This window comes from Asterias rubens, chromosome 6 (genome assembly GCF_902459465.1).
Source record: "Asterias rubens chromosome 6, eAstRub1.3, whole genome shotgun sequence".
In the NCBI taxonomy this organism is placed as follows: Eukaryota; Metazoa; Echinodermata; class Asteroidea; order Forcipulatida; family Asteriidae; genus Asterias; species Asterias rubens.
In genome coordinates, this window is record NC_047067.1 from 9758137 (window position 1) to 9773013 (window position 14877).

The 14877-nt window shown below is 38.9% G+C and overlaps 1 protein-coding gene across 6 annotated transcripts in view; it reads left to right on the forward strand.

Moving 5' to 3' along the window:
• LOC117291193 overlaps positions 1-14877 on the forward strand; it is a 64050-nt gene that overhangs the window by 46169 nt on the left and 3004 nt on the right. For 3 of the 6 annotated variants that reach the window (XM_033772787.1, XM_033772789.1, XM_033772788.1), the window contains 7 exons: positions 532-2934; positions 3628-3759; positions 4462-4536; positions 5153-5911; positions 7582-7743; positions 8856-8988; positions 9624-10487. In XM_033772787.1, the coding sequence (XP_033628678.1) occupies positions 532-2934; positions 3628-3759; positions 4462-4536; positions 5153-5911; positions 7582-7743; positions 8856-8988; positions 9624-10027 (4068 nt within the window). In that variant the 3' untranslated portion in view covers positions 10028-10487. Of the gene's footprint in view, positions 1-531; positions 2935-3627; positions 3760-4461; positions 4537-5152; positions 5912-7581; positions 7744-8855; positions 8989-9623; positions 10490-13746; positions 13803-14781; positions 14855-14877 lie in introns of those variants that run through there. The other 3 variants (XM_033772790.1, XM_033772791.1, XM_033772792.1) reach the window with 3 other exon arrangements.

Genomic DNA, 14877 nt, shown 5'->3' on the forward strand with positions numbered 1-14877 from the left:
AGAAAAAAGAAGATGTCATTTTGCCTTAAAGCGTGTTTCTCTTATATCTCTTGATTTTAAAATTGGTTTGGCTGTATTTAGATATATTTGTAGTTAGTTAGTAAATAATTTATTGTTTGCATCATAAAAATACTGAAATTTAGTTTCCATTGGCGCAAGAAAATGGAACAATCATTTAGTTCGAAAATAATAAATGCAACATTACACAGATTAAAAGGACAGAAATATACACACTCAAACAAAACATACACCCTAGAAGCAAATATACAAAAGTATTCTAATGAAAGGGAAAACTGGGTCAATTGAAACACCAATAAAAAAAATTATTGAGGCAAAGTAAATAAAATTAATATTAAAAACCTGCTGAAAGGCCTGAGGATCTGCATGAAAGCCTTCAGTTGCATGACTGCCATGTTGTCACTGTATATTTGTAAAAGCTGTAAATGTAAAGTACACCCTTGATTGTCATTGATAATCTCTACAACTGAAGTATGAAAAATTCAAGATTGATTCTTGTTTTTTTGTGTGTAGGAGAAAAAAGGAGATTCTGGAAAGAAAGTGCGTAGGAACTCTGGTCCCAAGGTTGTTATTATGGACCCGGAAGGAGAACCTCTCAGTAAAGCACAAGAAGCTAATCGTAAGGTCCACTTTGGTGACACAACAACCTTGACAAAACCCAAGGAATCTGGATCCTCCTCATCAATGACAGCATCTGGAGCAGCTTATCACATCCTATCTCCAATTGAGGAGGTCTTGTCCTCCCCAGAGCTAACTGCCGATGCTAACGGCAACAAACTAGACTCTAGTAGTGCATCCCCACTCAAAGACAGAGCTAGTATTGATAGGCTTGCACTTGGTGACGACGACAAAAGAGTACGGGCAGATTCTTCAAGCACAATATCACCCCATGATTGGGATTCAGGAATACATATGTCCCTGTGTCTTTCTCAGGACGGCGGCTGGGAAGTCTCACAGAGCACCTCGTCAGGAACAGACTCAGTTGATGGCCTTCTATCAAAAGAATCCAATCAAAGTACACAATCAGAGTCGGTGGACGGCTTTGCTGGCATGGTTTACCCTAGTCTAGATGCAAATGACACACTTGATAGCTTGGAAACCAACTTTAATTCAGTCCAAAGTGAGATGAACACATCTGAGATGAATGATGACTTTATTTCAAGTAGTTGCATACTTGACGAGAGTAGGCAGAAACATGATGAACATGACGAGAGCATGAGTGGCATTGAGATAGAGCAACTCACATTATCTCGTAGCTCCAGTGCCGATACACTGAAGACTGATGATGATGATGATATTGATGGAAAAGTTGGAAACTTGACGATGGAGGAATTCCTAGATCAACTAACAAGCCTTTCTTTGTCAGCGACAAGCGAGAGTGCTGATGACTTCCTGAAAGATGCACAGCGAGGCAAGACCGAGGCAGATTCTAGTGCAGCGTCTACAGACGAAACACTTCTACTTTCTTCTAGTGAGGAAGTAAAAAAAGAAGAGATGGAGTCTCTCAGCCTCTTACTGGAGATGAATGAAGAAATTCAACCTTTACTTGGCGACATGGAGGAAGAAGTAGACCTTCCACAAGGTGACTCTGAGATAAGTCCAACAAAGCAGCAGCCCGAGAAGGCTTCCAAGTCAGTCAACTCACAAAAGCAGGATGACACCATCAAGATAAAAACCGATGAAAGACATTTCAAGTGTACCAAAAGCCATCACCATCACTCTGGAAGATCACATGAGCCGTCAGCCAGGAGTAAAAGCCCATACCGCAGGTCCAAATCTAACGATGACTTTGCTTTGTCCGGGAGAGCTGGGGAAACCAGGAGTAAGTCCAATGGAAACAAGAGCCACCGCAGAGATGGGGACCCCAACTTCAAATGCACAAAAGAATCACATCACCATGGTAAGCATCATGATCGGTCGCCGTCAAATCGCTTTATCCGTTATGACTCACTCCCTCTGGTTGTAGAGGTCTTTGAATCAGACTTTAACTATCACTCACACCACCACAATCACCGTGATTTCAGGCAGTTCTCACAGGAGACAGACAGCAACGACAGTGAGCCATCTAACCAGGTAGCTGGCAAAACAAGTAGGTCTGGTGCTAAGCTGGTACGAGCACCTCACCTCTCGCCAAAATCATCCTATGAGGAGGACCCCACTCAGTCAAGACAACTCTCGATGGAGTCCAATACGACAGAGGACACCATGCCAAAGAGTACCTCACAGTCTTCAGGGCCAACCACACCTGAGTCGCGCAGAGACAGCCAGCAATTGGCTGGAATGTCTTCAGAGAATGAATCTCTCATGGACAGCAGCAAAGAAGAACAAAGGTCACCCGATAAACCCCTTCACCGATCACCAATACAGCAAGGGGGTAGCAGGTTACACTTCGATAAGCCCAAATTAAGTCCATCTGGAATAGACTATCCGGCCAAAGATAACAGTATCAAAGATTTCATACAGTCGCTTCACAGGGTAGACATGGAAAACTATAGCGAGAGCAGAGCAGAACATTCAAACTCAATCAATGAGTCGCCTACGTCGTGCCAAATGGAACTAAATGTCAATGCATTCCCTGAGAGAAGTTATCAGGACAATGATGTTCATCACAAGTCACAACGTGGATCGCCGAACCAACTCAAGTCACCTGGTCATTCCTCACCCTTTACCTCACCAACCCAGCCTTCTCCAGGCTTGGCCTCGCCACATGCTTCTCATAAAGGGTCTCCAACCCAGCTTTCACCCTCTGCTTCACCAACACAAAGTGACCCTAGAGCTTCCCCTACCTCTAACCCAAAGAGGTTAATGGCATTACGGAAGGACATTCAGGAACTCGCTAACTTGAGTAAGAAGGTGTCCATAACCCAGGAGGAAATGCTCCAGTCAGCTGAAGAAGTTCTGACATCTGCTCATAAGGTAAGTAAAAAATGTACTCCTCCTTTTTGAACACTTGACTCATTAAAGGCACTGGACACTATTGGTAACTACTAAAAATAATTGTTTGCATAAAAACTCTCTTGGTAGCAAGTAATTGAGAGCTGTTGGTTTTACAAAACATTACGAAATGGCTCTTTTGAAGTAACTTAGTTTGTGACAAAGAGGTAATTTCTTTCTCAACTGATAAAAGGCTTCAGGCCTGAAGTGTTTTAATATTTTATTAGGCATCAAAAAGCACACAAAACTGGTGCAACAAGCGTATTTTTTCTTTTATTATTCTCTTGCAACTTCAATGACCAATTGAGCCAAAATTTTACAGGTTTGTTGTTTTATGCATAATGTTGAGATATACCAAGTGACCATACTTGTCTCTGACAATTACCAAAGGTGTTCAGTGCCTCTAAACAACCTGTGTGCTTTAGGTATTTTGTTTGTTGTCACAGAAATTCCAAGTTGTCTTTTCTTCAAACCAGGGTTGGATTTCACAAAGAGTAAAGACTAGTCATATCCCGAGTAAAGACAAGTTACTCGTCCTAACTTAGGACTAGCCATACGTTTTTAATATCTCATAGGACTAGTCCTAACTGTTTGTGAAATCGTCCCCAGGTTTATATATTACACTAAGCATTCTAATAACTAGCTAGGTGTGGTTTCTTTGTGTTTGTATTGCAGATGTCAAGTATTCAGAACGAAGTGGAAGAGTTAGAGAATGTCTTAGATTCCTTGGAGAGGACAGTGATTGGTGACTCCTCATCATTATATGGAAGCAGTAGTGACAATGATGAGGAAGTTGTTGGTCCCAAGGTATGTACAATCTGGCAACAAAGTGTCTGTAAAAATTGACAACTTTGTAACAAAGATTACATGTAGTACTGATTGTAGTTCACTGAAATGTTTATGGGTTCATGTTTAGTCTGACATGCCTTTCAATTCATAAACAAAAATTGGAAGGAAAAAGCTGTCAATATGAGACATCCGATGTTATTAGGAGCATTGTCCTTATAATATTATTCTTGAGTGACATGGCACCAACTTGAGTTACAAAGGCTCTCAGTTCCTTTTTATTTTCCAATACTGACAGTGATGAAAATATGTGCTGCAGAGACCTGTGGTTTGAAAAAAAATAAATATCACAGATTTTGTGAAATGTAGGGCCGTAGATTGGTTTTTGTCAATGTAATGCTGATTTTTTTAGGCGCAATAATAAAGAAAGATACGTTACGTCAAACTATAAAAATCATAATACTGAAAATAGTTTAAAATACCAACAGCTGCACTGCTTCTCACCAACAAAGCTTTCATGGTCAATTTATTTTGGAATATTTTCCAATCTATGACCCTATCTTTAAACTTGGAAGCCTGAATCTTGGATATTTAAAAAGATATCACTGACAAGCTGCATTTGTATGCAGATCACTTTTTTGGGGGTGGGCAGCACATTTTTAAAAACAAAGGTATCATTTTACAAATAATTCAAAGACTCTGATTTTGTTTCCATGGCAACAGGAGCAAGTGGTTGAAGATATGCAAACATTGGAGCGCCAACTTGCCTATTCAAATACGGAGGATGCCCCCTCAGAGGTAGGAATAATATAGTTGCATTTTAAAGGTGCAGTTCTGCTAACAGTGGACAATTTCTTAATCGCTTAAATATCCCCCCAGTTCATTCTGTTGCCTTATTACGGTTAAGTCCTAATTTGCAATGTGACATGTAATAAACAAAGTGCCGTAATTAATATTTAAATGGCTAAAAATTAAAAAAAATAAGGAAAAATAATTAGAGTCGACTGACTAAAGATATCATACCCCCAAAAAACATGTGTGTGAAAAATATGTCCCACATAAAGTCAATTTACTTGGCCCTTTCAATGGTAAACAAAAATGTCAAGAATTTCATACTAAATGTAAGAAGGACATTGTTATAGTTCTGCTTTACGGCTGATTTTAACGGGAGTTAACCATAAACACACAAAAATCAAATCATAAGTGTATGACGAGAGAGACATAATAATGCAAATACACAGAGAATGTTTAAGATGGTCACTTAATTTTCTTGCTGTAAATAGCTCAAGAATTGCTCACCGAAACGAGGTTTGTATAGATGGTGGGTTTCTAAAAAACATTGAATTCAGTTGAAGGTTTAAAATACACTTATCTGTATGTAAAACGTGTCCGTGTGGTTCCTCCTTTCTATCAGGTAAACTCTGCATCAGCTGTACGTATGATAACTACAACTGCCCTAAAACTCTTGAGAACAACAGAAGATGCTATGGAGTCTCATACTGCTGCCTCCTTAGCATCACCCTCATCTCAGTATCATAGTGACTCTCAGGTCAAAGACTCCGCTGAGGAAAGACTTGGAACAACATCAGATGTACGAACATCTGAAAGAGATGTCTTGGAAAGGAGAAGTTCTGAGGAGGAAGAGATGTGCGCATGTTCTTCCACCGATGGAAGCCGTCCAAATTCTCTCACACTTGACGATGCCCTGACTAGAAACGGTAGACATGAAACGGACCTTGTGGAGAGAAAATCCAAACCATCTCCACATCAGTCTGAGAGGTCCAGGAACCAGACCGGGGTGTCATTCCTACATCTGCATCCTAGCAATGGTCAGGATTCGCCGCCCATAGCGACGCTAATGTGTGAAATGGACGAGGATGTCCGAAATGGGAATGGGTTCAATGTGGCCGTTAACCCGTACCAGAATGGCGACAGGGCGCTACTGGATGACATCCAAAGTTATGAATCCTTATCACCGACGGATCAACGGCTGCTAGATATGACCCTAAATCTTGATGAAGGAGTTGGCATGGAGGGGCTTCCTAAGGATAAGCGGGCGGAGAGGAGAAGAAGGGAGAGGAAACTGAGAAAGTCTACAGGGTATAAGACAGTGGAGAAGGAGAAGGAAGTGGATTTATTACTGTATAATGAGATGGCGCAGCTTGAGGAAAAGGTAAAGAAAGAGGAACAAATGTTTGCTGCTGTGTTTTTATAAGTGATGCTTGATGTTTGATGTTCTGCATGTTGTAACATTGTTGTAGCCTCAGGAAGGAGTTGAGAATACTTTGTTTGTCTTTTATATTCATATACAATTAAGGTACAAAATTGTAAGCTTAAAAAAAATCTTGTCTTTCTTGGAATTAAAGAGTATCAATTGATTAAAGCTGTAGCAAAATCAAACTTTCCTATGAAGCTATGAAAATTTATATGGATTGCTGTCACATGTTAGTCAAGTTTCAGTCAAAGAATTTGTTTCCTTATTTCCATTAGAAAGATTCCAACAAATGGGACAGCTTTGGAACTATTTTGATGTTATATGGAATTTTGTTTTAATGTTTTGCGCTTGAGCAAGGGAGTAAATATTTTCATTTTTTGGAAGCTTGAATGTTCCATTCAACTTAGCTCTGCATCGCTGAGCAGAACATTCCATCTTTCAACTCATGAACATCTTCCCACCTTTGCAGTCTTGAACATTCATTATTTGTACAATGAAAAAAATATATTATTCTATCTGAAAGTACATTGTTCTTTGTTTGGATGTAAGTTTGCATGATTATTCCATGTTTTTATTTTGTAATCACCGAGCTTGTATGTTTGTATGTAGTAAACCAAAATCTGTTTGCTGATGACTGTGATGAAGATTTTCACCAGATTCAAAGATTTATTCTTTTGAGTCGTCTCTTTTCACTGAAATCATTGGTTTCTAACACTCAATATTGATCTTTAGATAGGAGTTTGATTGTTTTGATTGAAGTTTCTTCATATAATGTTTTTAAAATTGATGTGTAACAAAACAAAACAATAAAATATACAGAATGATTGTACTAAATGTGTAATGCATGCATTGTGAATATTGTGTTGTCTGTATAAGAGTCAGTCTTTAGAAAAATAATGTTTTGTTCATCTATGGGTTGATTATGTACACTACACCAAAACATTGTAGTGAGAACAAACTAATCTGAGTTAAAGACAATGGACACTATTGGTAAATGTCAAAGACCAGTCTTCTCACTTGGTGTATCTCAACATGGGCATAAAATAACAAACCTGTGAAAATTGTGCTTTCAGATGCTTGATTTCGAGACCTCAAATTCTAAACTTGAGGTCTCGAAATCAAATTCTTGGAAAACTACTTCTTTCTCGAAAACTACGTCACTTCAGAGGAAGCCGTTTCTCACAATGTTTTATACTATCAACCTGTACCCATTACTCATTAATAAGTAAGGTTTTATGCTAATATAATTATTTTGAGTAATTACCAAAAGTGTCTGATGGGAGACTTTTGAGACGCTGACAGTAGCAGACACATCGGTCCCTTTTTCCCACTCTGAGCTTGCGCACATGCTCAGTATTGCACACTTAGGTTTAAGCATGTCAAAAAGGACCGTCCCATTGGATACTTTTGCAGGAATTACTTTGCTGTGTTTAAGAACTCATGAAATCACCCAATGGAATTTCAAGTGAACATATCACCTCACTTATTTGTTCAATTATGATTGTTTAAAAAGTACCTGAGTTTGTTTGTTTCTCATCAATGTTAATTGGTTGAATTGTTATCACCTGACATAAATGGTCTATCCTGATTGGTACAATTCATCTGACCCCCCCCCCCTACCTCGGTAGGTTTACTTGTCAGCCGGTAAAGTCTTCACCTTAGAAGATCGTCTCAAGATTCTACAGGAGCGGGTCAATCGTGTAGATCGGATGTCACCAGAAGAAAATATCATCGATCTTGAAGATAAGATTGCATTGACCATTGCTCAAGTTGCTCAGAGTGAAAGTCAGGTAAACTTACTTGTGATGTTTGTAAGGAATCTGAATTTCGTTCACTCTCTTGATTCACCCTCTTTCATCTGAGAAAAAAATAATAATTAAAATTTGGGTGCTGTTGAAGGGAGGTGTGGACATTTTTGTCTGATCTGTGATTTCTTTCTGCAGAAGACACGTTACGTACGCTGTGGATTTCTTAATGAGCAAATTTGATGTGTGAATTTTCAACTTGGCTGCAGATTGTTGTCTTTGAGAATTTGTTTAAAGAAAAGATGATGATGAGAAAGGTGTAATATATGTGATTGTAAATTTTATTTTGAAATGAAATGGTGTGAAAGTCCAAAAGAGGACTAGAGGCTGTGTGTAGTGTGGTGAAAGAGTTGTGTTTTGTTGGGAAAATAACTATGTTATAATAAAAGGTACCTCAATCTCAGAACTGAAATCCTCAGATTTTTTTAAAATCTTCATCGATGAGTTTCCCTTTTTAAATAACCTGACCATTTGATATGGTTGGTTTATGAGTAGTTGCATGCTGGATGAACACTTAAAATTTCTTCTGAAAAATTGTGATGCTATTAAGTTAAACCTTGTTAGCTGCTCAACCCTCTCACGCTGGTAAACATTATCTGCTTGCCAAATACAATACAGAAATACATACCAATCAAAACATGATCAGTTTGTCCAATTTGTTTGGTAGAACCAAATTTTAATGGTAAATCCTATGATCGACACTGTCATTTTAACAGGGTGAGATAATTCAGTCTTGTATAAGCATTATTCAGACTTTTTAAAGTCTAGGGGGCCTACTGGTAATCAAGATGCTGTATTTTTCTCCAAACTAAATAAGTCAGACTCTTGGATCTAAATTTCTAGCACTGAGGATACTGTTACCAAAAGCTCCTCAGAATTTATATCTCCAGGGGTGATTAAAGGGTACAATTTCTATTATTTCAATGTTCCTTATTAGATCTGGATCTCAATTTCAGACTTTTTTTGTCAGCAATGACTCTCATTCCTGTTCTAGGAATGGACATCATGTGCATCTATAAATCAAAGTTCACACTTCAGATCTTAATAAATCTTCCATTATTTAATTGCTTGCTTTCTTGACTGTGGTATGTTGCCAGGTGGCTGCAGTGGAGGCCCAGATTTCAGCACTACAGCGTTCAAGAGAACAGTCAACAATGGATCTAGCAGGCTACCAGGCTGATGGAAAGTTTGCTACAGTGTCCGTCGCAATGTGTAATCTAACAAGCCCAGGTATATACTCAACAAAATAATTTGAAATTGTTAAATTTTTGCTTCGGGATTAAGAATAATATTTGTCTTTTAGTCCAAGTATTTGCATTAGATGTTAGTTTTTGCATTGGGGATAAGAGTACAATTTGTATTTTTCAATTCAAATTTTGGCAGTTACCCACACAAGTTCTTTCCCAACGCTATGATAGCTCAGTTAGTTGCTTAAATCTAACAGTGTTTTTTCCTGAAAGTATTCTGTACGCCCTAAAATAACACTGTTATTCGTTTAGCTTCAGAGTGATTTTTCTCTCCCTTTAATCTCAAATATTACTCAACTAGTTGCACAAATTTTCTGATTTTCTTGCGTGTTACACTTTAAAGCAAGTCTTTATGTAGGATGTCTTCATCTTTAAGAACAAGGCTGTCTATCTTCATGTTAAAGTGTAATCACGTTTGGGAATCTACAAAGCTTTTCTGTTTTTCTTGCAATCTCCTCTTTAAAGCAAATCTTTATGTAGTTACCTTCATCCTTAAGAACAGAATTAACAACTGTCTTCAAGTTAGAGTGTAATCACGTTTCAAAATCTTAAGCTTTTTTGTTTTTCTTGCGAGTTACACAAATCTTTATGTAGAATGCCCTCATCTTTCTTGAACAGAAGGTTACGTCCCGTTTACCTACGGGCCTGCAATACAGATACAGATCCCACGAGAGCGTGTAGATTCCCCAGTAGACTTTACCATGGAGGTTCCCAAAACCACAGAGCTTGAAAGTAACGAGTGCAATAACAACAAGAATCGGGAGGAACTTCCTCAAGATGATGAGGTTGAACTTGAGATGGGTATAATCAACGACGATGGTGACATCAACGGAGGGCAGAGGGAGCCCTTCAGTATCTCAAAGTGTGAGGTAACCATGGCATTGCGGCCTTCCAATGCTGTCATCATACGATACTTACAGGAAGGGGACGACGAGACCGTGTGGCCGGATTACCGATTCAACCGTAATAAACTCAGAAAGCATGAGGGTTTAGGTGACTTGCGGGGGTTCTTGCATTCTTGAGGGTTGCACCATTCCGAATCATAGCATTGGCACGACATCTCTCATGATTGCCCATTGCTCTATTTTATTCACATTGCATTTTGATCTACACTTATCCAGGTTTTAGAACTGTCATTCATCCCACAAATTCTGGACGACTTTGCATCATCATCAGCTAATGTATTGATACAGATAAAGAACTTATCTTCATGCCCTAAGCAAGGTTCTTTGGGAGTCTCAGTAGGCTGATTGTTTTTGGTAACGATACAAACTGTCATGAGTGAGGTCTTCACAAGTAATGTGTCTTTAAGTTTTCACCAAAAAACTCTTAAGCATGGACAACCTATACAACAATCTGAAATGGATCTCAATAATGCTAAATCAATACAGAGAATTATGTAGACCTTATGCATATGATGCCATTTAAGTAGGGCGCTCTCAGCTTGAGGTCAAAAGAACATTACTCATTGGCCATCATCCTGCGCAAAGCGCATACATACATGTAGGTCTGCATTTTCCATTGTTTTGCCTCAAAGGCAGTGTGATAGCATCAATGCTTAATGTCCATCATACAAATATTACCTGTAGCTCTTCTAACAATATGAGAATGTTTAACCATGGAGGTAGAATGTTGTTGTATCATCATTTTGATTTGTTGGAAGTGTTGATGTATCTACAGATAGTTGTTTATGCATACCTCCTTTTTTAACATCATGTCTTCTGTCTGTTCCAGCCTACGTACACTCCCCATAAGTATACAAAATCTCTAGCTCAATTTCATTTGTCACTTCTCCAGGAATTGAATTACCCAAAGCTCTACTCTAGCCATCTCTTTGATGAGGTGGGACGTGTTTGTCTTATTTGCGTCACGCATGGCTTAGCGGTGTGTTGTCGTACGTGGTACGCCAAATACCAATTGGCTATCATGTCATAGGCTCCCTGAGAGTAGCTGATTGCCTGACCACATCTCTACAGCTTGGCCTGGATGCATTACAGAAGCTAACCTAATTACTGGGTTCGCGTGTCTGGACGCTATGGCTCTACCCTATTACCAACGCCTCAAGGCAATGTTCCGATGCTCCAATGTGCAGCAACAAATTACTGTAACAGAGTCAGGGCATTCACTTATAATTACATCATTCACCTTAGACACAAGCTGTACATGGAAAACAATAACTGGTAGTGCTTTATTATTTATTCCCTAGGATCATGGGTGTTTTGAGATAGGATGACAGTGTACATGTATATCAATTGTCATTCTCGTGGAGGGGGGCTGAGGAGAAGATTTTTCTAGGGTAACTTGACTGCAGAATACATGTGTAACTAACTACATGTAATTTTTTCACACCACAAGCTTTGACATGTTTGAAGAAAAGCTGAAAATAATCTTACATTGTACTAATCTTTCCAAGTAAAACATTTGAAAAACTCTCTGATCATGGAAATGTTTTCCCTGTTATGTTGAATGTCTAAATATGTCACATGATTTTATGATTGTTGTACAAAATATCCTTGACTGCAAGTGTTGGCGGCTCTGTACTAGTGATGATATTATTGGTAACTAATTTGAGTGTTTTTAGGTTTTTTTATCTAGACTTTTCTTGATTTCTAAAGATGCTTAGGGGTGAACGTATTGAAAGCTGCTGGAAAACCTGTTGAAATATGTAAAAAGAGCTGCATCTTTTACTGTCTCGCTATGGGCAGCGCACCATATCAAAACATCTTTTCACAACCAACTATTATGGTCAGTGCTCCAGATAAAAACCTCTCATCACAGCCTTGCTTAGTCTAGGTTCCTAGACCATTGGTGTTGCGTGGTCACACACAACCAATGTTCCGATTATGCACGGCAAAAACTGTACACGCTTGTAATGAACGAACGCTAGTGGGCGCTCTGTTTCTCTGATTTCCGGATCTCCCCACAGGAATTGAGAGAAACAGAGCGCCCGCTAGCGTTCGTTCATTACAAGCGTGTACAGTTTTTGCCGTGCATAATCGGAACGTTGGTTGTGTGTGACCACGCAACACCAATGGTCTAGGAACCTAGACTAAGCCTTGCTACCATTGGCAGCACGCCGTATAGATACCCTTCGTTATCAGCCTGTCTACCATGGGCAGCGCGCCGTATTAGTATATCTCGTCACAGCCTCGCTCCCATTGCTTTTTTAACAAGCCTTTGACAGGGCTTATCTCTATGAATGTGGATCCATGTCTTTTGCAAATCTATATCACAACAGATGACTTAATAGGTGCCTTGAAATAATTTCTTTTCCTGCTGCTGTACTAGTGTTCTGACATGTCTGAGGGGGAGGGGGAACTGGGTCCCAATGGGATAAATACATTTGAAGACACATTCGTCATAGAGTTAGGCTTTGTGTCTGAAATAATGACTTTAGATTTCGGCTAGATTTCTGTGTCATCATTCATTGGAGTATAAGACATCCTTAGCAGCACTCTTAGCTGTAGTTGTAATTGCTAATTCAGATACAGCCGTTGTATCCATAGTCAGAGATGGTGGACAACCATGCTCATCTGAAAAGAGTCTTTTAAGCTAAACTAATCAAGTCATTAGGGAAAGCTCAAGTATATTAAAATTTTAATTAAACATCATGACTTGTTTTTTATTTTTCAGTAATAAAATTTGTCTTCACTGTGGAAATTCAATTTTTCATGTCATTGAATTAACCCTTCCCCTGAAATATGTTACATCCTCGCATGCGTACATACACTATTAATTGGCGGAAGCCTTAGAGTTGTGCATTAGGTAGTCGCACAAACGCCTACGCGTCACACCACCAGCATCACTAGCTCCATGAAAATACATGATGTTCCCAACCAGCTATTGTTAGTGCGCACTGATGTGACCTTATATTTCATGGGAAAGGTCTTTTGTTGCATGTTACCATAATGGTAAATACATATACTAACACATCACTAAATCTTCACTGACGAAGGGTTTGGTTTACTAACAAAGGTTTTAAACAGAACCATGGCATCTGGCTTTGCACCATTCATATATTGAAAACTTTATCATGTTTGATGTTTGATTCATCTAATGAATACCAACATTTTGTCAACTTGTAAAAAGGTTTCAACAAAATAATTATGTATTTCTAAACTTCAAGAGGAAACCATTTTCAATAAGTCTCTTTACCCGAGGTTTAGCTTACATGACACTACGATCCTGCATACAAAATAATATGCCATTTCAACCCACCTGGTGTTCATGCAGTTAGCAGAGTCATGACATTGAGTTACTGGGCAGTGTGTGGCCAAGCCTGGGCAGTTAGAAACCCATCATCTTTGATTGCCAAAATGGCAGACCATTAGCAGACAGCAGTGCAAAATTGAGGAGAGAGACCATGCCCCCCATAGAAGTAGCCGTCTAAACAATGGTGCACCCCCTTGGTGCCCCCCTTAAATTGTACCCTATGCAGACAGGCTAGTAGTAGCCTAGTCTTGGTGCAAGACGTTTCTCGTTCCCTTTTCACGCACACCGCGGCTAGTTCACCGACAGCGCGCGCACCGACTCACCTGACTTATAGTCCACTCACCGCCCCGGAGAAGTTAGGTGAGTCGGTGCGCGCGCTGTCGGTGAATTGGCCGCGGTGTACGTAAAAAGGGAACGAGAAACGTCTTGCACCAAGACTAGTAGTAGCCGAGTGTTGTTGTCAGTGTATGAGGTAAGTTTGCTTTTCAGAGAACTCCGTGACATTGACATTTTACTGTTTCCATTGCAGAAAAGAAACTGAAACTAATGAGTGAAGCTGATGAAGGCACTGACTTTAAATCAGAGGTAAAGTAACGTGGTGTGATACTTTCATTGGATAAGTAACATGGTGTGATACTTATAGGTTATTGAGGCGTTGCATCGTGTGGTTGTATAATTCAGTTTGCGGTAACACTATGTGTATATAATTGCTGTGTAATTTTTTGTTGAGAACTTGTCTTTCTGCGAAGTAGATTTTTGAGATTACATGTAAATGAACAGCCCTGCATATTAAATACTTCATGGGGATGTAGGAAATCTGCTGGGACTGCCAACTATTACTGTTCCTTGCTCTACATTGATAGAGAACAATTTAGATTGTATGCCAAGAGAAGAACAATATTTGTAAATATGTACACAGTCCCTGGTGAACAAACCAGTCATTTACTCTTGTATTGTTTGAAATTATTGAGAACACTTAGCAACAAGTAAATATGTTAAATATGTCATAAATGTTAAAACCAAAGTAAAATCATATTTAAATCGTTAGAGATGAAGATCATAGCTTGTAGGACAACTTATAACACTACTACCACTGTAATTTACAACCGAGAATCGACAAATGATTTATTCCGCCCTCACAAAAAAAACCTATTGGAATCCTATAGGAAAAGTCATATTGGATCCTATAGTACTTTTCCTAAATGTATGTATCCTAATGTATGTATACAACACATAAAAAAATGTCTTATAAGAATTCTATAGTTTAGTCCTATAAAAATCCTATAGGAATGTTTACGTCCTTTACATGTCCTATAGGAATCCAATAGAATCCTCTAAAAATATTTACAGTCCTTTCATGTCCTATATGAATCCTATAGAATCCTATAGGAATGTTTACATCCTTTACAAGTCCTATAGGAATCCTATAGGATTCTATAGAGTCCTATAGGATCCTATAGGATGCCTATAGGACTTTTTTGTAAGGGCATAGGGATGTCAAGAGATGGTTAATCCTTTCAGGTCAGTAGATGAAGCCTAATATTACTGTTTTTATTTCTCACAGATTACCGAGCGCCACATTTCAACCCTTCATATGTCTATTGGTACAAATGATAATCTTCCACTCACAGTGACAGGTCAGTAGACTTGAGGAATGTCT